A 24,583-nucleotide genomic window follows, 5' to 3' on the forward strand; every position below is an offset into this window, starting at 1 on the left:
CCAGACTGCCATATGTAAACTTTTACACTCCATCACCCACAACAACCCCTTTTCCAACCAATAAACTCCCAGTCCCTTTTACCCGGTTCTCTTTTTCTTTTTTTCCACAGCAGTTTTGTCTTCTAACATTTCATGTGATTTGCATGTATATGTTTATGTTTTATTTTCTATCTCCCTGATATATTGTTAGCAGCATGAGGGCTGGGTTGTTAGTGTATTTCAAGCAGTTGAAATAGTACCTGGTAAATCAGGACTATCAACAAATATTTGTCAAATGACTCAGTGAAAAACTCAAATATCTGGCTCTTTTTGAAAAAAATTTAAAAAGTACTTTCTCTTAAAGTTGGGTTTACATTCCTATATTCCCACCAGTGACTGGAACTCAGTGGCAGTCCTCTGAAGTCATCACCACCCTGATTGTCACCCCAATATGGAGGCTCATATGCATTGGCATTAATCTTCATATTTCTTCTTTTCTTTTCCTTATATAGTTAAGAGGAAAATTAACTGTGTCTTGTATTCATGTCAATGGTGGGGTAACATGGAATCAAGAAAGAACAAGGAAGTTATATGTTTATTGAAAAAAGGTAGAGAGCATATTTCTATGTGGAAGTGAACAATTTATCTATGTGTTAAATATATAAAATGTATATCTCAATGTACACAGCTAATTAATTCATTTGAATTATGTTCCTGATGCTTGGCTTTTGAATGTCTGATCCCTGCTCTAAATAGTTACAACCACAATTTTATTTAAAATTCAAAGATAAGAAGGAACATTGAAACATGTATGAACAAAAAGAAAATAAATTGGGGGGAAGATAATATTAATAGCAATTACCCTGAGTAGCTCAGAGTGAAAGTTAGTTATTTTTCTGTGGAGCTTCATAATGATATAAGCCACCAAATCACAAGCAGATAATCTTTGTGGGCTTCCATAGAGAGTGAAAATTTCAGTTAGCTACGATGATCATTTCACCTTAGGCACTGAGTTGTATTTATAGCTGGGCATGTAAAACAAAGAGATGCTCATCAGTTGGAACAGGACTATTAGACATATCCCCTTAGCCACTAATGCAAATAAGTTAACATTGATAGAGCAAAATTTTGCATTGTCTTTGAGGAATGAAAGCAAATGAAACCACTGAGGAGAAGTGTTAATAATCATCCATACTCTCTATCCACTAATCAGAAATTCTAAGTTAACCACTAAACTAATCAGAAAATCTTTGACACTTAAAGTAATGCCATTATTCTAATAGGTGAAAATATAAATTCTTAATTTAGTAAATCTGTTGAAAATAGGGTCACCATTTTCAAAAGCTGCTCCACTTACTGACTTTTGCATAAAGCATTATCTGACACTGCTTCAGTGCCTGACACTGACAGAAAATGGTGACAGTGTCATCATTATAGTGCACTCTCTTCTGAACCTTCATGTACTTTTTGCTACCCATCTTTCCATTTTGTTTGCCCTCCCTTTGAGTACTTCTAGGATTGCAGCACTTTTATAAAATTATGATGTGTTAAAAAATTGACCCTTTTTAGGTATTTGCATTATTGCACACAAACTTTATCAAAACAAAAAATTGAATGACTTAAATAATGTTTTATTAAATTGCAATTATTAATTTAACAGCTTATTAAAGCCAGGATAAAATAGCTGTGTTGTAATTTCATTTTCAAAAATGCATGCTTATTCTTCATTTTGGAAGCCTGCCAACTAGAGAATATATTAGGTAGTGAGTGCAACTAGACAATTCATCCAATTCAGCAATTTCTAGCTGGTCAGATATATCTTCAGGCAGATTTAACCTTTATTAGGCTTATTCTTGGTCTCTGCTTTGTAGAGATTACACAATTGTTTATTTTAAATGAAAATTATAGTGAGACGAATATAATGTAAAAGTCATTGAAATTTCCACTTCTATCAATTTTAGTTTACATGCTGCTAGTTGAGGGGAAATAATAAAGCCTTAGAAAGTCTTTATTCATTTTCAGAGTAAACTGCTACTGTAGAATTGCTTTACTTTCCAAACCTAAATAGACTATGTCCTTTACTAGTAAATGTTCCATTCATTAGTTTTTTATCATCTTTAAATTAATTGCTTTAATTTTTTGTTTTCAAATAATGTTTAAAAAAATGTTTTAGTTATTCTTTCAAAATAGTGAACTGGCCTGATTTTAAAGCATTGACAATATAAATGCCTGTGTTTTAATAGCTACAGATAAACAGTAACAGATACTGTATGATTAACACCTGACCTCTATGAATCCTGCTTCAATTTTGCTTAGCCATCTGTTTAGGCTCCTGGGAATTATGGGAGCCACCAGGATGGCTTACAAAGAAATTAAAGGATAAGCAACTCAGCTGTGTGCTGCTCTTTGTGCCAATAACAGGAACTGTGCCAGCTGGCTGCACTCTGGAAATATGCATGGTCAACAGAAAGTCATTGGGCATTTCTTGCATTCCTAGAAGAGAAATTTTAACTAAGGGAACATAAATGAATCAGATCATTATTCCCATTTCTCAGAAAAGGTCTGTGCAAGAGAAGACCATAGACTTCCTTTTTTGTTTTATAACATGAGTTTATTAAGGCTTCCATTAGCAGTGATTTTTGTAAATGAAGAAAGCATCAGAACATTACTGAAATGCATTCTTTACTTGGGTATTCCAACAATAATACGTTATATGGACTTGGTAATGAGAATAGGAGATGAAACCTTACCAAACGTCTCAGTATGTATGGTCTTATCTATACCAGTTTGAAATTTTGTCTGCACAAAAACCCAACTCAAATATCTTAGTTGCTTAAAACAGCAAAACATATCTCTCACTCACTACATGGCCAGTGTGGGTCAGTAAAGGGACTCTGCTTATCATAAGACTCAGGAACATAGGCTAACAGGAATGCTTGACACATGCTTTCATATAATCAGAGGAAAGGAACAAAGGAGGGATGAAATACGTGCTGATGCTTCAAGCTTGCTCCCCGAAGTGCCTCGTGTTGTTTTTGCTCACATTTCATAGGTCAGGTAAATCATATGACCACACCTGGGTTCAAGAGGACAGAGGACTGATGTTTGTGAATAGTTCTGATACCACTAAACTTCTCAATGTTGAATTGGTCTTAATTTAAGGAAATGTCAGGAACTAAAATCAGTGCCATTTTCTGAGTTTTGACGGTAGTCAAATTATAAGCATATTCTTATTTAGTAAGAAGGAGGCTTATAAAATCAAATGGTACCATAATTCAAATGTTTATTTTTATTAAGTAATAAAATTGGAGTTCATATATAATAATGCTCTTCTTAGGTAATTAGGAACCATCGGTGGAACATGCAATTATAAATATTACTTCCCCACACAGATTTTAGTAATATATAAATGAGAAAAAGGCTATGTGAATCATATTTCTGATTAGAGTGTAGAATTGTGTGGCCAAGAACCAGATTGTTAATAAAGTGGCAAAGCCCACTTATGCTAAAACAAAAAGAGTATTAAATCAAAAAAACCATTAAGATGGATAATTATATTCTTTAAAATATGGTATTTCTATGTTACACACATATTTAATATCATTATTAAATTATTATTAATTATTTAGCTTTTCTAAGTGTTATAAGTAATCTCAATTTCTTACAGAATATTAAAAATGCAGAAAATGAATATAAATAAAATAAATAGCATATGAGATTAGTTGCTATAAATATTCTGACACACTTTCTTTTGGTTGCACATATATGTTTTTTTTTTTTTTTTTTTTGTCTTTTTGTGACCGGCCGCACCGCGCTCAGCCAGTGAGCGCAGCAGCCATCCTTATATAGGATTTGAACCCGCGGCGGGAGCACCGCTGCGCTCCCAGCGCTGCACTCTCCCGAGTGCGCCACAGATCGGCCCTTGCACATATATTTTTAAATATATCATACATATGTCCTTTATATTAGGTAAACATTTCTCTTGTCAATAAATATTTCTTATGAATATAGTTATTAATAGCTAAATAGTGTACTGTCACCTGGATTGTGTGTATTCAATAATTCAATGAATTAACTCCCTTTTATTGAAATTTAGATGTTTCTAGTCCTTTCCTATAATAAATATTGATCCATAGAAAACTTTACATATATATGTGTATTGGTCAGGGTTCTACAGAGAGACGGAATAAACAGGATATGTTATAAGTATACAAGAGGGGATTTATTAGGGGAATTAGCTCACACAATTGTGAAGAGAAGTCCCATGATAGGCCATCTGCCAACTGGATGCTGGTAGTGTGTCTCAGTCCAAGACCAAAGGCCTCAAAACCAGAGAAGCTGATGGTGTCCTTGGTGTAAGTCCTAGAACTCAAAGCTGAACAGTCTTGAGTTCTGATGCCCCGGGGGTAGGAGAGAAGAGTGTATCCCAGCTCCAGCAGGTAGAGAGAGAGGCTTGCCTTTTTTCTCTGTTTTGTGTTCTCTTGAGGTCCCCAGTGGATTGGATGGTTCCTGCCCATATTGAGGGTGGATCTTTCCCACCCAGTCCACTCAGGCTTGCATACTAATCTCTGCTGGAAACACCCTCTTGGACACACCTAAAAAGATAGCTTTACCACATTTCTCGGCATTCCTTAATCCAATCAAGTTGACACCTGGAATTAGCCTTCACATTATTTTAGCACATTGGTCTCAATAGTTTTTTAGAATACATTTTTTGAAATAGACTTTTAAATGTATTTGATACATATTGCCAAATTTCTTTATAGAAAATTTGTATGGATTTATATCACTATCAGCAGTGAATGATAGCATGTGTACCATGTACTTCACCAATTTTTTTTTATTTAAGAAAGTATAGTTTACCAATTTGCAAATGAATAATTAATATCTCATTTATTGTTTGAATTTGTATTTATTTGAAACCCTGGTAAGACTGAGTCTTTTTACATATTTACTGACTACTTTGTGTGTGACTAGTGTTACTTCTATTCCTTGTACCTTTTTTCCTAAAGAGTTTAGTTTTTTATGATTAATTTTTAAATATCTTTATTTTTGGGGTGATTAGATTAATATTATTTCATACCAATGGTTTTCTTGTACCTTTTCCTCTGATTTTTTAATTACAGAAGTTTAAAAATTTATATAATCAAATATAACTGTCTTTTACATAATGATTTTTTTCTTAATATTAAATGCTTAGAAAGGGCTTCAATATTTTATGATCATATAGCAATTTGCTTATATGTTCTTTCTGGTTCTTTTAAGACTTAAAAAAACATTGAACTCTAATTCTTCTAGAATTAATTTGGGAGCAGGATAAAATACAATATTTTACCTATTCTCCCCAAACAGTTAAAACAATTTTCACGACAACTCTAATTGAATAATTCATTTTAGGTCTTCTGGAGACGTTAGTTGTCAGAAATATAATCTTATACCCAAAGGAAGCAAAGAACTTGGAGATCTCACCTGAGACAAAGCCCCACATTAAAAATCAGTGTGCTCCTGTGAAGAAGGTTCTCATACAGTACCTTATTGGCATGGTTAAGATAATGCTCGTAATGAATCTCGTGTTTTTTGGTGGCCTATAGCAGATTAGAACAGCAGGAAAAACCTATCAGGAAAAGGGCAGAAATAGCCATAACTGTTATAATTTGTCAGAAACTAAAAACTAAAAAGTAGATGAAGATGTGTTACCTGGGGGTAGTGTCCATAAGGACTACCAAGCAATTAAGAAAAATGGTCTCATCATTTTTACTCTTTTCTGTTTAAAAAGCCCATTAAAAAAAAAAAAATGGTTAAAGGTTTAAACCAACAGGTCTTGATGAAAAAGCGAGAAAAAAATATGATATAATGAAAAGGAAATTGGAGTAAAACAAACTTGGATTTTAATTTGAGGTTGTTTAACGTAATAAATCCATGACATTGGGAAAGGGATTAAATTATTTCACCCTAAATTTACCCATTTGTAAACGGGGATGTTAAATGATCCTTATACTACTCTGTAGTCATGAAAGTGACTCAGCCTCATTGTGTTCATACCTCTTCCACTTCTTTCTCAACCCCAAACCTCTTAAAGGTGAAATTCCATGTTTTCGACAATTCCAACTGGATGTGGCATTCTCCTCAGCAATACCAAGGACTCTTTAATATTTGTTTATGCTATTAGCTAAAGGAATTCATCAACCCATGTACTTACAGAAAACTGATCTTTGACAAAAGTACAAGCATACACTGGGGCAAGGACAGCCTCTTCAGCAAATAATGCTGGGAAAACTGGATATCCGTCTTTAGGAAAATGGTAGTAGACCTGTACTTCTCACCATATACCAAAATCATCTCAAAATGGATTAAGGATTTAAATAGAAAACTCCTAAAAAAAATAAAAATAAAAAAACATAAGGGAAACACTTCAGGATGTAGGACTTGGAAATGACTTTATGAATATGACCTCAAAAGCACAAGCAACAAAAGAAAAAGTAAACAATTGAGATTGTATCAGACTAAAAAACTCTGCACAACAAAAGAAATAATCAGCAGAGTAACACTTCAGGATGTAGGACTTGGAAACTACTTTATGAATATGACCTCAAAAGCACAAGCAACAAAAGAAAAAGTAAACAATTGAGATTGTATCAGACTAAAAATCTCTGCACAACAAAAGAAATAATCAGCAGAGTGAAAAGACAACCTGCAGAATGGGAAAAAATATTCACAAACTATACATCTGACAAGGGATTAATATCCAGAATATACAAGGAACTCAAACAACCTCACAGTAAAAAAACAGGTAATCTGATTAAAAAATGGGCAAAGGACTGAATAGACATTTCTCAAAGGAAGACATACAAGTGTCCAACAGGTACATGAAAAAATGCTCAACATCACTAATCAGGGAAATGCAAATCAAAACCATATTGAGGTATCACCTCACCCCAGTTAGACTGGCCATTATAAACAAGGCAGAGAATAGCAAATGCTGGCAAGGATGTGGAGAAAGGGGAACTTCTCTACACTATTGGTGGGAGTGTAAATTAGTACAGCTATTATTATGGAAAACAGTATGGAAGTTTCTCAAATGTCTACAGAAAGAACTACCATATGATCCAGCAATCCCACTACTGGGTATATACCCAAAGGAATGGAAATCATCATGTTGAAGGGATAGCTGCACTCCTGTGTTTATTCCAACTCTATTTACGATGGCCAGGATAAGGAACAAACCTAAGTTTCCATCGATGGACAACAGAATAGTGAAAATGTGCTGTATATACACAATGGAATACTACTCATCCATAAAAAAGAATGAAATTCTGCCATTCTCAGCAGCATGGATGAGCTTGGAGAAAATCATGTTAATAATAAGCCAGGCACAGAAAGAGAAATACTGCATGCCCTCACTCATAAGTGGGAGCTAAAAAAAGAAAGAAGGAAAGAAAGAATAAAAATAACAATACCTCAAACTTTCCGGAGAGAATAGAACTGTGGTTACTGGTGATGGGAAAAAGGCAGGGGGGAGGGTGATTAATGAGAAATTGGTTAATAGACACAAAGAATGATTACGTTTTGTAATGATGAATATGCTAATTATCCTGATTTAATCATCACATATTGTACACAAGTATTGGTAGTCAACTCTGTACCCCACAAATGTATATAATCAATTATGTTTCAAAAAAAAAAAAAAAAAAGCAGCAGCCAAATGCTTCTTCTAAGATGGAAGAAAAGGCAGGTCTTAGGTACTATTTGTGTATCATCAATGGATCTTAGTTAACAAGGGTACAGTTGGAGACACAAGAATAGTGATATAGTTATGGGAGCTGTGGAGCAAAGAAGAAACGATTCAGGCTTTTGGGCCGGGAAGATGAAATCTGAATCCTAGTCCATCACTGACTGACCAGTTGTACAGCTTTGGAAAAGTTTTTTATCCTATATAACCTCTGTTTTTTTTTTTTTTTTTTGTATCTGTAGAAGATAGATAATATCCAGTATGCAGAATGGTTGTGAGAATATGAGATAGTGTATATGTAGGTTGTTAAATAAATGGTAGATATTATTTTCAATATAATCTTAACTACACAAATGTCTGCTGCTCTTCTTATCTCTCTCCCAAGTTTAGTGATAAGTTGAATATTTAAATGAGGATGGTTATCTGATTAAAAATTATTATATATAATAAATGAAAGATGTAAGAAGTATTTTTCCTCTAAGAATATTAAGAATTTTTCAGTTGATTTCCTTACTAGTTAGTGTCTTATTATGTTCTTTTGATGATACTTTGTTGAAATAAATATTAAAAGGGTATAATGAATCATATAAATTCCTGTGCATTATATTTTATAATATAAATGGACATTTTAATACTATAGAGATTAAGATACTGAATGCCACAAATTTGTTCTTTTTCTCAGGTTCTGTTTATATTGATATATATATATATATATATTGAACCGATTGTAATGATGGTTTATAAATCTTTTAGCTAAATTTGCTAAATTTGGAAAGATGGGTTTTTGATCAGATAGATTTTCAAACTTTAGCAAGCATCAGAATCACCTGGAAAGCATGTTAAAAATGCAGATTGTTAGGCTTTATTTCCAGAGTTTGGGGTGGGTCTTGAGAATGTGCATTTTTAAGTACGTTAACTGATGTTGATGCTGTGGTCAGACGATTGCTCTTTGAAAAATGCTGAAATTGACTAACAGAAGTTAGTTTTCGAATAATATTCATTATTATTTATCATAGTAAAAATATACATTTACTTACTTTAGAAATTACATTTTTTCTAACCATGCCAGTTTTTGTTAGCCTTTAAAAATTCTTAAAATAATTCTTTTCATGCAAAATTTTGTACATACTAAAAGAAAGTATAAATCTAATTGTCATTCCCTATGTTTAAAAATCAAGAAAATCTTTGATCTCTGTTCTATTAGTTTATTGTGCAAATAAGCAAGTTAGTGTAGAAATATACTTTAAAAATGTGATGAAGTTGTGGAGTTCCCAAGTGATAATTTATGGTTGTACAATTTATTTTACTTAGCCTTTTTGCTTCAGTGTAATTTGATATGGGTCAAAGTAAAGAATGTCTCAGTGATAGCCTTAAAATAAATTAAAACTATTTTGATTTATATAATCCAATAGAGTAGAAACTAAAGAATAGTTAGATACTTTAGGAATACTAAATAAAATATGCTTAAGAACATTTGGGAAAACAGCATTTTGCAAGTATAATCCTTCTCCCTACAATCTAAGGCCACAATAATGTAAACAAACATTTGGTAATGGGCCACAATAATCAAGCACATTGTACATTGAAAAAAAAAATAATGTAAACAAACGTAAAGGTCAAGAAATTGAACAAATACATAAATAAGGAAGACTTTCCCTGACTCACTCTCATTTTCATACTTAGATCGTGAATGTCAATTGGCTCAATCAAGTTTTGCTGATAATGTCAGATGTCACTCATTCTTAAGTAGTGATGTGTGAAGTCTGTCAGCAGGTAATGGCCCACTTGAGTGATGAATTAAATAATGAGGGCACAGAAGCCTGAACAAAACTTTTCCATTTCTAGTAAATTCCTCTCTACGTAGGGAATTAAGAAAAGGAAAGAAGACCCACAGTAAAATTTGTTTTAATGGGGTATTTATTTAAAACAATTATATCTTAAAATACTCATCTTTTAATTTTGCTTTTTTTTTTTTTTTTTGACCGGTAAGGGGATCTCAATCCTCGGCAGGGTGTCGTCTGCACCACGCTCAGCCAGTGAGCGCACCGGCCATCCGTATATAGGATCCGAACCCGTAGCCTCGGTGCTACCAGCGCCACACTTTCCCAAGTGAGCCACGGGGCCAGCCCTAATCTTGCATTTTTTAAAATTGATGCAATGGCCAATGTTTAATCATCATTGTTTCCCAACAGTATTAGTCAGTGTTGCTTACACTGACTAAGTATAAGACCAAAATTCATATTGAAATTTTGATTTTCAATTTAATTAATTATTAAGATCAACTTCTTAAGAAATTTGTCAACAGATTTTGGGTCCTTGGAAGATCTACTATAATTAGACCTTGCTTTATGTCTCTGAATAAAGTGTAGTTGTCTTTCTTTAGGCTTAGCACATTTCTTTTTAGTGTTCTGTTAGGTATTTTATATCTTCTTGTTGCTAGAGTTAATGGGATATTTTTCTTTTTCTTTTATATCTTCTGTTAATTCATTGCATATGTGAAGTTTACTAATTTTTATAATTTGTCAGATGTAGTCATCTGCACTAATATGGCCTCTTTTCCCTTTTGGCTTCATACAAACATCTATCTCTATCTCCATGTATGTATGCATGTGTGTATGTATGTATGCATCTGTCATCTCTCTTCTCCATCTTTCTGTATCATCTATCAATATAATCATAATATCTGCAGTTAGTAATAATTTTATCTCCCCTGTTCCAGCAGTTTTATTGCTTATTTCTTCACCTAATATCTTCTGCATATTTCTACTCTAACTTTTTTCAGTGATGTGTTTTTTCCTTCACAGAACTGTGAGTCCTTGCAGTTGTATTCTACTTATATTTAGTGTGGCTTGGTAGTTAACATAATAATGACACAGAGTAGATACCCAAATTTTGAGTGAATGCCTGAGTGAATAATTTTGAACTTCCAGTTCAAAATCATTCAGGGTAATTCTAATTAATATTAATTAAATGGAAAGCAAAGAACAAGATAGAAAACAGACCCCTGTCCAGTGGCTACGGATACAGCGACAGGAAGAAACCTGGATACCCAAGGGACTCATGTGCGAGGAGACCAAATAGATAGTGTGTCTTCCTCACAGTGATAGATACATGGGATGCCTAACTGATATATAGCTCAAATGGAGAGAGAGATACCTATCAGGTCTTTCATCCTTTGAATATAAGTAGCAAGACTATATTTAACCCCAACTAGCCAGTGAAGCAAGAACTCCTTTTATTATTGGTACTGAGACAGATCAAGAGAGCCAGCAGTTAACTGGATATGGGACTGGGATTCTGACAGGTAGGTTCATACTAAAATCAAATCCGGTATAATCAATATCCCAGGACACAATTAAATTTGAAATTTGATTAATATAGAATTATTTCATAATAAATAGGTAGAGTATGGAACAATTTGTAATGAATTTATGAACCAGTTGTAATGAACATGTGCCACTAATTGTAGAAATAATAAAAATAGCAACAGAAATAGCTAATGTTTTTTAAGCATTTACTAGGTGCCAAGCATTTTATGAGCACTTTAAAGAGATGATCTCACTTAATCCTCACAGCAGCCTATGCAACAGGTCTAATTTTGGTTGTATTTTAGAGATGGGAAAATATGGCTTGAAGGCTTGTTAAATAGCTTGCCTAAGTTCACACACTCATATGTGGTGGAGCTGAATCACTAAGGAAACCCATGATTTTCAACCCTATTATTTCACTTGGGGAAATTTAAAATAAGCACCAGCGTTAGAGCCTACCTCTCGGAGATTATTATTCAATTGGCCTGGGGTGGAACCCAGTGATATTGGTATTTTTTTTTTAAAAAGCTGCATAGTGATTTCAATGTGCAAAGTTGAGAACCACTGAACTACCAAAGCATACAACAGAGAGCTTAGCTTTGCCCTCCGATTGTACTTTCTTAATACAAAGCAACGGTAATGGTTATGTAGCTTGAAAGAATAGTTTTAGATTTATTTTACTTCCTCCATCCTCTACACATTGTCCTTATTTATGTATCCCACATTTACTTCACTGATCCTGAATACCCATTTATTGGCTATTGTCTCCTGGAATGTTTCAGCATACAGGCTGGGAAATATTAGGAGTCTTATGTTTTGCCTCTGCAGGTGTATCTATGTTTAGAAAGGGTGACTATCTAGGGCTTTGCTGCTCTTGCTGTAAATCTTCTAAATAGTTGTTCGATTATTATTACATTTCACTATTTTCTTCTCAGCTATACCAAATAGGAGGGAGGATCTATTTGATTAGGTTTTATTAAATGCCTTATTTTATCAGTTTTATATAATGTTTGGTTTAACAATGCTTATAAAATATCTGTACATAGTAAGTTTGTGATTTCAGATATTTCCATATAGTCAAAAACATTATATAAGACTGGATTCCGGTGGTCTACCTTTCTATATTTTTCCAACATAATAATTTACCCCCTCTTCCTTTTTCAAACCAAGCAGCATCGATAAAATGAAATACAACCACAACATTGGAAAAACGAGCAAAAGACATAAATATGTGCTTCGGAAAAAAATGAAGTACAGGCAAGAAATAAGAAAGTTTAACTTAATTAATTTAAGAAATATAAATGAAATAGCTTTGTACGTGAATTTGCAGTAATTTTTCCATAGCCTTTTTACATTGTTGATATAATACAATTCACATATTTATTATTTTTATTGTCCTTGGTGTCCTCCTGCTAGAATGCAAGCTCTACATGGGAGGGAATTTTATCTGTTTTGTTTAGTGATACATTGTAAGAACCAGAACCAGTGCCTGTCATGAAGTAGACATTCAATAATAAATATTATTCAAAAGAATAATATAAAAATAATAAGTATTATTATTTGAATATTATTTAAAAGAAATAATTGTTTGGAATAGATTATTTTAAGTGTGTGTTGGGGGGAAGGCATACACCCCTAACAAAGATGTGGTAAATTGCACACAGTGCTGTATGACTGGCAGTAGTATAAATTGACATAGCATATCTGAAAAGGAATCTGTAAATAAGGTATCATGTGGTTGTCAAATATTTATTTTACTTAAATTTTAATTGATTTTTATCATTTTCCAGCTCTGAGGATATATTAAGGAATCTATTAGAATGTAACCTCCATAAGGCCAAGACATTTTGTCTGCTTTGTTCATTGATGGATTTCCTGTACCTAGAAAAATATTTGGAATAAAGTAGCACTTACAAATATTTTTGAATAAGTTAATGACTACAAAAATAAATAATATGCCTTCATCTCTAAAGGCAGTTTTAAAAAGTTAAGTGTAAGGGGAATGATTACTTCCTTTTTTTTTTGTAGAATTAAGCAATTAATCCATCCTTTATTAAGTGTTGAGTGCCTATTCATAACATGTCTTCTTTCCACTGAGGAAAGACTACTTTCTCATGGACTGAAAATGAACTTTGATCTTTAGTTAGAGTTTGCTTGGAGGTGACCAACAAATGGCAGATATGGATTCTAATGTATGTGATTAAAAGGATTATGACAGAAATCTTTTATCTTCTGTAAGTGCCTTTAAATTAGTCCTGTGTCCTTGGATTTAAAGGAAAAAAAAAAAAATCAATTAGCAAATGCTATTTTGTTACCCAATTAACGTGTTTTTAGTCCACCATTTATAGAGGACAAAAGAGGTAATAAATTATTAAATTATTACAGACTTTGACTGCTGAAATTATTGTTGGGGATGAAAAGCTTATTGAACAAGGATAATTAACCCAAAATATAAGACTATATTGTGCTCCATTGAAATTCAAAAAGAGAGTATTTTCAAGTAATTTTTAACATGTAGCAGGCAGCTTAGAATTAAAATTGGTTATACAAATAGATATGGACCTTATTTAAAATTTTATTTTATTTTTTGCATATTTATAAAACTAAAATAGGAAAAGAAAGACGAGATAAGTTTGGGGGAAAATAATATCAATGTTTATGTTGTAATTTAATATTAAATAAGGCAGAGAGTATCAAGATGTACAGTGATTTGGATATTTAACAAAGAGCTCTTGTTTTATTTTTTCTCCAGGATTCAGAATTTCCTGTACATATACAACCAAATCCAAACCTGTATTTATGTAAAGAAAATCTTTGTCCAGCAAAATTTGACTACAAGCTGAATAACATTTTTAGACTTCATGAACTTCCAGTGAGCTGGTAGGATTCTTGATGTTTTAATACACCGTCTTTGAGACTTTATTGTCACGTCTAAATTGTGTTGCTCTTACAGCCATTCATAGTCAAAGTGGTTTGCTTTTAGCCTGTTTCCAAATTGCTTCTCAAGGCAGTAAAAGAATCTGCTTATAAAGTAGCTGCTGCAAGAATCTTAAAATTAATTGGTTTAGGCACTTGGTGGCAGTACAGACTAGGTGCACTATCGAACATTTTATTGTGTAGAAATTGGAGTTCTGGCTTAAAATAATGCACAAATCATTTTTGGAGGGGTTTCAAGGATTATTTTAAAGATAAGATCTCAGCAAATATGCATTTCATTGATTACTTACCAATTTTACCAGTGTACTTTTTTCCTATTAATAAATCCTTTTTATTCATTTGTTTTAAGGACCATAATTTTGTAAACTGTAATCACACTGATTTAAAGACAAAACTTATTATTACTTGCCATTTACTAAAATGCATTTTTTTATGAATCTGCATTTCTATATTCATATAAAACTTATTTTGCATTTTGTAAAATTTATGATACCATTATTCATTTTTTTTGAGAGAGAAATACTTCTGTGGGGAATCCACATATACATATAAATTCTATAATATTATAGAATTTACTATTATTATTATTCTGTGATACATTAAAATTTTAGTAAGCGGTCAGCTTTTCTTGATAATCATGGATATATCATTTCAATGATGGTTTAGGTAAGTTACATTATTTTCTTGCATTTGGTCATATAATCCCAAGTTTATGTAATTTTCTTTAAGAAATTTAAGATTTGTACAAAAAGTATATTACAGACGTTTTGTAATTGCTTCTATTATACTTGAGGACTAATGTCTCCAAACAGATATTAATCAGCTCTAATAACTTACATACATTTTACCTGTGTTGTAGTTTTTTTTTCATTTGCAAAGTTTCTTCTGCTCTTGATGATTGTGTAGTTTGTCTAATCTACTTCCTAAACAATATTTGTTTAATTATTTTTCTGATGGCAAGAATATTGCCTATGGTATATTATTAAGAAAGTAGCTGATATGATCTTATCTGTTGTGACCAAAATCAGTAGGCTAATGATTTGAAAATGTCCGTTAATAAAGGGAACCATAAAAATGATACATTCATACCTTAGTGTTCTATTTCAACTTAAAACACGTGCATTTAAACACCAGTCTTTTGATATAAGGTCATGACTTTTTCTTTGATGAAGTGTCTATTGATTGGAATTCTACACCATATTTCTTGCATAAGTCATACCAATAATGCATCACCTACAATTTCTAATTGTGATTTCTTTAACCTGAAATAAGAACTTCAGATATTTAGAAGGTGCTCATCCTACCTTTTCATAATATTAATTTAATTTTCATTGACAGCAATTCTGATGGTCAATTCAGCAATTAAGGGGAGGTTAAGGAAAAAGTTTCTATTAAATGAAAATGTGGACAAAAGAAAGAGGAAAACATTTAGCTTAGTCAAAGACAAAATCTGAATTTCAGCTTAATTTATTTCCAGCCTTTGGAAAGGCAGCTGCCCTGATAACTACTACTGCAACCCAGGAATAATTTCTCTGCCACAGCCTTCACTAGTTAGCCCATTAGGATAGAAAGCTCTAGCATTATGAGTTAGGTAGTAGAAAAATAAATCTGTAGTAGAAAAAATCATCACTAATCTTTGAGGATAATGTATCTCAAAGGAAGATTAGGTTGTGACATGGGGACAACTCATTTCTCTGGGCCTTTTTTGACTGTCTACTTCATATCCAGTTTGTGTCAGTTTCTGCATCCTTATACCTTCTCTTATTTGCCATGTTTGTGTCTCTCTCACCTATATCATTCTACTACTTCTTTCTCTATACTCTCATTCTATACTACCAATCCTTAACTAGCCATAGAATACAATTCAATTTAAATTTTTTAGTGTTTCTCAAATCGTTTCATAATCAGTATTCTTAATTTTAAAACCATATTACCTCCCCCCCATCCCACACAGAGTCTTAGTACTTAATAGGTCTTTAATAAAATGTTTATTGCCTCAATCATATGCTTCTTTAAGGAAGAAAAAAAGTTTTTTTAATTTGTGACTTTAATTTTATTTATTTATTTTTGTTTGTCAATTACCATTAATGAAAAGACAGTTCTTCAGCAATGGCGTATAGGTTCCTTAACTTCAAAAATATAACAATAGTAGTAATGACAATAATAATGAAAAGAATATCAATAATAACAATGTTTTACTAAGCATCTATAAGTGCCAAGATTCAGCAGCTTCATACACACTATCTCTACCTTCATATTTCTGTAAGGCAGTTATTACTATTCCTCTCTTATCTCTGTCTCTCTTCCCCCTCTGCCCCCATCTCACACACACACACACACACACACACACACACACACACACACGAATAAACATGTCCACACATGCCCATACATGCACGCACATGCACACACATGCACACACACACACACCTTGAGAATTATAGGCAAAGAATTTGTATCAGAACTTGTCAACTCAAAAGCAAACTACAAAATAGTAAATAAGCCACATATTATTTTAAAGAAAAATATTGAGGAAATAATCTCCATTTTTACAGTTGGGCTTACTGTTTTGCTAGTAATATACAACTATGTGACCTATTATTTAGGCCAAAATCCTTTCTTTATATTCTGACAAGCATGGCCTAGAATAATTTCTATAAACTTAAATATTAAAATAATTAGTTAGTCTGTGCTTAAGTTCAAAATCTGTTAATTATATACTCTTTTTCTGGAAAAACAGATTTATCAAAATGGGCTTTTTGCTATGTTTTTTCTAACAAGGTCATAATAAAATAAATGTATATTAAAATTCAGATAATTTAAAAAATCTTAATGTCTTACTAACTTGCATTTTTATAGAGTACAATTTCATAGGTCAAAGAAGGATTTTAAATTAGATTAGTTAAGAGAGTTTTTAATCTCTGGTTTAGATAGATGTCTTTTTCCTACTCTTATAGGATGGTTGCCCTCAGTCTAGAAAATGTCCTTCAGTAATTCCCATTAGTTTTTTTTAAAAAAATTCATTTCTTGTCCAGATAACTCCCCATCAAACTATGCTGTTCCCTCCTTATTTTTCACTAACAAAGTTGGCAAAAGTGCTTCCAGAAATAACAGCTTCCACTTGGTCTTCCTATTCTCTCTTCCCTGCAGTGGAGTTCCCTTCCTTTCCTTTCCTCTGAAACTGCTGTCAGGGACATCAACCTCTTTCAGTGTCCACCACCAGTGGTCAGTTATCTGATCTCATTTTCTTCATCCCTCAGCTGCAGTCAATACAACCGACCACTCCTGCTTTTCCTCTCCTGACTTCCACTATTTTCATGGTGCTGGTTTCCTGCTGACTCCTAGGCTCATCCCACTTTGGCCAGATTTCTGGTTGATAGATTGCCCCTAGACCCAACCTCACAGCTTCATCTTTTCACTATCCACACTTTCTCAGGTGACCTCTTTCATTTTCAGATACTCTCCATGTGGTGATATCTGTACCCTTGACATCTCCCCAGAGCTTGAATGTCTAATAGGCTTCTCCAAATAATCATGTCCAAAAAAGAACTTGTGTATTCCCACAGAAAACCTTGTCTTCTCCTAATCTTCCCTGGTTTTTTCTGTAAACTTACTCAAGCTAAAAGCCTAAGAGTTAGTTTGATTCTCCATTTTCTTACTTGCAATTCCCACTGTTAAATCTACCAGTAAGTCTGATAGTTCCTTCCTCCAGAATATATTTAAATTCTTTCCATTTCTCTCTATCTATGTTACTATAGTCGTCTCTCAAACCATTGCAGAAGCTTACTAATTTTCTCCACCTTAACCCACAATAATTCATTCACTTCACAATAACCAAACAGATGTTTTAAAAATATAAATCAGATTATAAAATTTTCTTCTCTAACTACAATAATGCCTTCCTCTTGTTTTAAAATAAAATCCAGACTTCTCACTGTGGCCTACCAGACTCTGCAAGATGAGACTCCCATTCCCCTCTTTGGCCACATGTTCTCCCACTCGCCCTTGCCCAGTACCCACAACCACACCATACCAGTTTTCTCACTATTATGCAAATATGCCACATTTATTCTTGCCCCAAGGTCTTTACATGAATTCTTCTCTTTACTTCTCCTATTTTTGCATGTCTGGCTCCTTCTTATTTTTATTAGCTCAAATGTTACCTCCTCAAAAGTCACTTCCCCCAAAATGTAACTAATATTTTATTCCTCATTCTCCAGTCACTTTTAATCCCATCAGTCTACTTTATTTCCTTCATAGCTCTCAGTAGGTATGCAGGAGTATAAATTTTGAGGTATTTTATGAAAAAAAAAAAAAAAAAAAAGTACATGGAATTAGTGTTTTCCTCGTTTGTGTGAAGCAGAGACTGGTAGATGTTCACCGATCCAGATTCCTTTTTTCTGAGTCCATTGGAAGATTATATCTCTCAGCCTTCTGCAGTGAATTTGGCCATGTGACTAAAAATGACCAAGGGCAGAGCATACTCCTTCCAGGCCTAATGCCTAAGACTTCCAGTGGAATTCTCTGCCCTCTTGTAGCTGGAATCAAAGGACTTTGAAAGTTCTGAGCGTCAAGATAGAAGGAGCATGAATCACTACATCTTCTGTTATATGGAGAGTTACCCAACCTTTATCAAACTTTACTTTCACAGACTAATGTGCTATATATTTGTGAAATTAGATGAGTTAGGCTATATAAGGTGAATGTATTTTTTTCAACAATGAAAGACTGGAGGGACTTTCACATTTACTCATTCATTCAAGAAAAATTTATTGAGCACCTGTCAGGCACTATTCTGGGCAATTAACTACCTAGACAGAAATCTATTCTGAGGGAGCTTACATTTATTAGGGGGAAGCGTTGATAAAACAATAATGAGCACATACATGCCATGGCATATTTGATGGCCATTAGTGCTGTAGAGAAACATAAAGCAAGACAGAGAGAAATGGAGTGCAAGGTGGCTTCAGGTTTAAAGAGAGTGGTCAGGGCTTTTCTGAGAAAGTGGAATGTAACAAAAACCTGAAGTAGGAAAGGAAGTGAGACATGCAGAGAACTAAGAAGAAAATTAGGTTCACAAGGACCAGCAAACCCAAAGCCCTTGAAGTGAGAGCATGTCCAAAATGCTCCAGGAAGAGCAAAGTGTCTACTATAAACAAAATGTGCTTGGAGAGAAGGAGAAGGTGGAGTTAGGTACTTGTGACTTAGAGCCTTACAGATCATAGGAAAGAGGACTTTGAATTTTGTTCTGAGAATGTTGAAAAGCTATTAGTGGGTTTGAACAGAGGAATTACACAACTTGACTTACATAAAAACAAGATTTCCCTAACTACTGTGTGGAAATTAGACTTTTATAGGGTTAAGGATAGAAGCTGAGAGACTAGTTAGAGATTATTTCAATAATCCAAGAGAGTTATAAAGATTTCCTGGACTAAAATGACAGTGATACAGGGGCTGATAGGTGGATGAATTTTTGTTAATTTTTGATAGGAGAGTCAACAAGATTTTCTGATAGGCTGCATATGGGATGAGAGAGAAGATTTAAGAATGACTTCAAGGTTTTAAGCCAGAGCAAATAAAGAATAGAGAGAGCATTAACTTAGATGGTGAAGACTACGGGAGGGATATGTTTGGAATTTGGGGCTGGGGATGTTAAGTTTTTGTTGGCTATTAAACTTTCAAATGGATTTAGATGTGGATGGGACACCTTAGATTGTGCTGTGAGCAAAGCTCACAACTGTGTGCGCAACCTGGCAAATAGGTTCATGTCAGTACTATTCCATATATTTCCATTGAGACAGATGCCAGAAATAAAGATAAAATAACTAAGTAGCTTCTAGTATTAAAAATGGACAAGATAGAAATATAATTTTTAACATGGGTAAACATAAAGCTCAATTTATTTTATTATCTTGGTTGTAAATTATATACATTTTTAAGAGATTCCTAGTTATATTTTAAAATGTGAGTTTTGAAATTAGATATTACATCTTTTTCATAACTATAGATATTTATTGATATTTTACAATGTAATTTACAATGAGCTTAAGTTATATTATAATTTTAATGATGTTTACAGCCCCCCCTAAAAAACAAGCAGCATATTAGAGCAAAGTATGTGTTTAAATTCTGAATTACCTAGGGGAAAGAACATATAGTTCCTTGAAGCTTCAAGAAAATTCACCTTAGGAAGATAAGAATTATATGCGGTTAAAAATACTTGTAATGTAGTGTGCAGAATCATTTAAGACACTTTCTATTATATAAAGAATATTCTGCTGGTTTTTAAATTTACTATCAAGGCACTAAGGTATCCAGTTAGCTCCCATTAAATAATCATTTATGCCATTAACTTTTAAGATGGAAGATGTACATGAATTTACAGTAAATGTAAACATCTATTTTAATGAGCTATTTATTTTTTTGATGTGTTCCATGAATAAACACATCATCTAATTAGTAGATTAGATTTTCAATTTATTTCAAATTGTCTTTAGTGTCCTTGCATATGTCTGTCTTCAGCTTTAAACTAAGTTTACTTACACACTTTGGGTTTGTTGAGCAGCTGTCCTTTTCCAGAAGGTGTTCCGATTTTTTTTTTTTTTTTTTATCAACTTACAGCTCAAATTATGGAAATGCTTTTTCATTGGTCACAGATGATGCACAAAGCATTTTCAATTTCAGTGTTTCATAGACTCGGTGAGAGACCGACAATTGCCCTTCTGGGGCTATAACCATTTTTCATTCTCTTTTAATTATCTATATCTATAGTAATAACCACAGTGACCTACAAGAAGGTATTGTTGGACATATTATAATTATATATAAGCAATTATGTGTAGTGCCAACAATGCATAAAAATACCACCTATTAACTAAGGCGGGTAAAAAATGATACTATGCTTGTCTCTCTTAGGACATGATTTCATTTTTCGAAAAATCAAGACATTTAGTTTTTGCATAAATTTTTTTGGAGTATATTACTATGATAGGAGGTCTATTTCCATGGAATGACAATGCATTAATAATATTCCAGTAAATACAGGAAACCTCTTTCATTCTTAGTTACATACTGGTATTTCCTGTTACTTACTGTGTTATAGAAAGGGAGATGGAAGTTCAAATTAAAGGTTAATCTTTGTAATGCAGAAGGTCAGCAAAGATGACAAAGGTTTAGGACAAGTACCAATATACTACTAGTTCTCTTTAACAATTTATTTATTATTTCAAACTACATTATATTTACACATATACTCATTATTCTGTTTAAGTAATCAGAGGTGTCAAGACTTCGTGAAATATGAATAATCAGTAGTTCCAGCAATTTCTGCCATTACTTGATGGGTTGCTTCATGCTTCACCTAAACTTGCTAAGACATTGTCTTTAGTCCACGTTAAAGTCAATGTATGTAGAAAGGTTTCCCATAGTTTATTTTTTTCTTGCTATTCAAAATTATATGGTGGATGGAGTGTAAACATCATTGCTTGTGCTGATAGGTCTAAATCTTTAACCAGTTTTGGTAGTTTCTTATATGGCGATGAGTAGAATGATATTGTCATGTTAGTTTTATATATCATTAATGTTTTTCATATTAATAATGCTTTTATACTATAAACTAATAAAACTTTTTATTATACTTATATACACGCAATGTAAGTTATATATACACCTATATAACAATATTTATATTCTGAATTCAACTTTAGCTTAATACTACTGACATTATCTCAAGGCAATAACTATTAATGGTTAATTCAAAGTACTTCATAAAACAGTAGATTTCAACTTGCGTATCTTGAGAGCACCTCAAACTTAGCAGGCCTCAAAGTCAATAGTCTTTTTCTACCATCTCCTTACTCTCCATCCTCGCCTTCTTTTTCCCATTTTAGTTAATGTTATTATAATCCATACAGTCACCTAAGATGATCAGACGATCTGTGAATCATTTTAAGATATTCCTTACCACTTATTTATCACATGCAATCAATCACTTCAGCCTGTATATTCTATACCCACAATGAGTCGTTCAGTCCTTCACTTTTGTCAGAGTTCATCAGAGTGTGCTTAGACTGTCCCAATAGCTTCCTATTGGTGTCTCTGCCTCTAGCTGTTCCTCCAACTGGAATTTTTCCTCCCTATAGCCATTATAGTAATCTTTCTAAAATGAAAATATGTTATCTTATTTCTTCTTTAAAATATTTGATAATTTTCTGAGTCCTTGAGATACATTTGGCTGTTCCCAACCTAGCTCCAACCTGTCCTTCTAGTTCTATTGTGCACCTTGCCTCTATACCCACTGTGCTCTAGATTCAATGAAATCCTTTCACAGCTTCATGGTTGTCTTATGTTCCTTCAACTGGAATGCATTGTATGTCCTTTTCCCATTTGCAAATATTCAAGCAACCTAAAGTATACCCCATTCCCTAAACCAAAGCTCCTTTCTGTTCTCTTTGTACTAAGGTATATAATACACAGGATACGTAATACAGGCACACGTATAACAGATATTATTGAATCCCTATGATTTATTTATGTGTCTATGTCTCTCAACCCTGCAACAAGGATGCTTGAGAGCATAGATCGTGTCTCATCATTATTAGTAGCCCTTGGGAGATTGGAAGTACCTAGTATGTGTGGAAGGAATGAGTGCATGAGTTGAGTGAAAATATTGTGTGCAACCATAGTTCTATAGCCAATTAAAAAAAAATATTATCCAGTAGATATTGCCTAGATATCACCCAATGTCCTACTGTCCTTTAAAATTAACTTAGCTTTAATGTCCAAAAATTTCTATGAATACCTATGGTCTGATTTTTCTACTCGTAGTCATAGCCATGATTGGTATACTTTATGAAAATAGGATAGCCATAAACACTACTTTCACGGTAGCTAGAGTTACTTCTGTGATGCATTCAAGGTCCACATTCATCAGGAAGTATAAAAGAAGTCCCTTTAATACAGCCTGCTTATTTGCCTGACTCTCTAGATTTCTTACTCTTGCTCGTGTATGTCCTCAACAGTCCTTCCTCCATTCTCATATGTACTTTCTTCTCCCAGTTTCCAGGCATCTGCCTCAAAGTATTCCTAAGGCTTTTACTGGATTCCTGATTCTTCTGCTTTTTCCTCACCAGTTTGGCTTTCTAGACTTCATTCTGAATTTTAACAGCCAAGTAACCTTTAACCCTGAACTTGCTGACTGGGAACCTGGGCTTTTACTCCATCACCTCCCAGTTCTATTCCCTGCCTGTCCAACCAGATTTTCTTGGCAACTATACTGCAGATTTTATTCCATTTGGGGAGTGAAGATACACCTGACAAACCTGAAAAACGCCAGTGTAGGGAAACTCAACAACAAATATAAATCTCGAATATAGCACCTATTTGGGAATGAGTTTATGAGTTTAGGACTTTTCAATTGATGAGGAATATGTGAGAAGGAAAACTAGGCATTCCTGTACCTTTGACATATGAATGTCATGGATATGGAGCATGGGACGGCAAAATATAGTCAAAATATCCTCCATTTTTCAATCAGACCATAGTGAGAAGGGGGGTCATTGATTTAATCAAGGCCAAGGATACAATGGAATCATATTGCTAAAACTTGGGGCTTTAGGATAGAGGAGAATAAGTGGTCTTGATTTGAGACAAACGCAGTTTTAGTTTTTTCCCTTGATTTTCTTCATTTATTCTATAGTTGTATATTAAATTCCTACCATATGTTCTAAACATTGGGGATAAAATTGTGTGTGTGTGTGTGTGTGTGTGTGTGTGTGTGAGAGAGAGAGAGAGAGAGAGAGAGAGAGAGTTTTAGTGAAGCAGGTGGGTGGGCATTTGCCTTGGGCATCCGCCCAGCACAGCCATGCTTTCCAGCCTACGGATCAAAGGATGTTTTGGCCAGTTACCTAGCTCATAGACCTGTGTGTAAGGGGTCTGGTGACCCAGCCTGGCGTATGAAGGGTTTGTGACCCAGTCTGTGCACGGGCTTGAGGGGTCTGTGAGTTCCAGACCCAGCCCTAGCTCAACAACAGTCCAGTCGGGGCAGAATTATCAGCGAGTAAAAGAGCCCGACAACTGGCGTGGTTGAGTAACTTTACAACTGGCATCATGAACAGGATTAAGAGTGCTACAGTTGGCATCGGCAGGATTCCAGACATTAGCCTAGCTGTAGCACCACCAGTGTTACAACTTTCATTTTGTTATGTTAAATGAGGCTAACATCAGTGATTTCTAAAGGAGCCTAACAAGTTGGTGATGTTTGGTATCACTTACCTAGCTTTAGTAACAGTATTGAACATTTCTATTAATGTTTCTGGAACACTTCTAGATAATATTAACTGCTTGAGAAATTGTGATCTAGGAATAGAAAGAATTTACCTGCATTTGTTTTACATTTAAGCTTAAGGAAACTCAAACAACCAACATATCACTTGGTGGAAAAAAGTACATCTATTTATTTCTAAAATTTTCTAGGTTTTCTTTGTAATATTTTCTTATGTAAAACATTGCCAGGGAACTGACATAACAATGCCAGTAATTCTCTTCAGAGGAAGCTGAGTCTGGTATATCATAAGATCTGCTTTGTGTATTTAACTATTTCCTGGGGATAATTTTAAGACATTTCTTTTGC

General features: G+C 33.6%; 1 protein-coding gene across 1 annotated transcript in view; it reads left to right on the plus strand.

The window, feature by feature from the left end:
• SPAG16 (sperm associated antigen 16) overlaps positions 1 to 24,583 on the plus strand; it is a 909,927-nt gene that overhangs the window by 112,597 nt on the left and 772,747 nt on the right. The window contains exon 10 of the mRNA XM_063105549.1: positions 13,769 to 13,896. Coding sequence (XP_062961619.1) covers positions 13,769 to 13,896 — 128 coding nt within the window. The remainder of the gene's footprint in view (positions 1 to 13,768; positions 13,897 to 24,583) is intronic.

This window comes from Cynocephalus volans, chromosome 1 (assembly GCF_027409185.1).
Source record: "Cynocephalus volans isolate mCynVol1 chromosome 1, mCynVol1.pri, whole genome shotgun sequence".
Taxonomy (NCBI): Eukaryota; Metazoa; Chordata; class Mammalia; order Dermoptera; family Cynocephalidae; genus Cynocephalus; species Cynocephalus volans.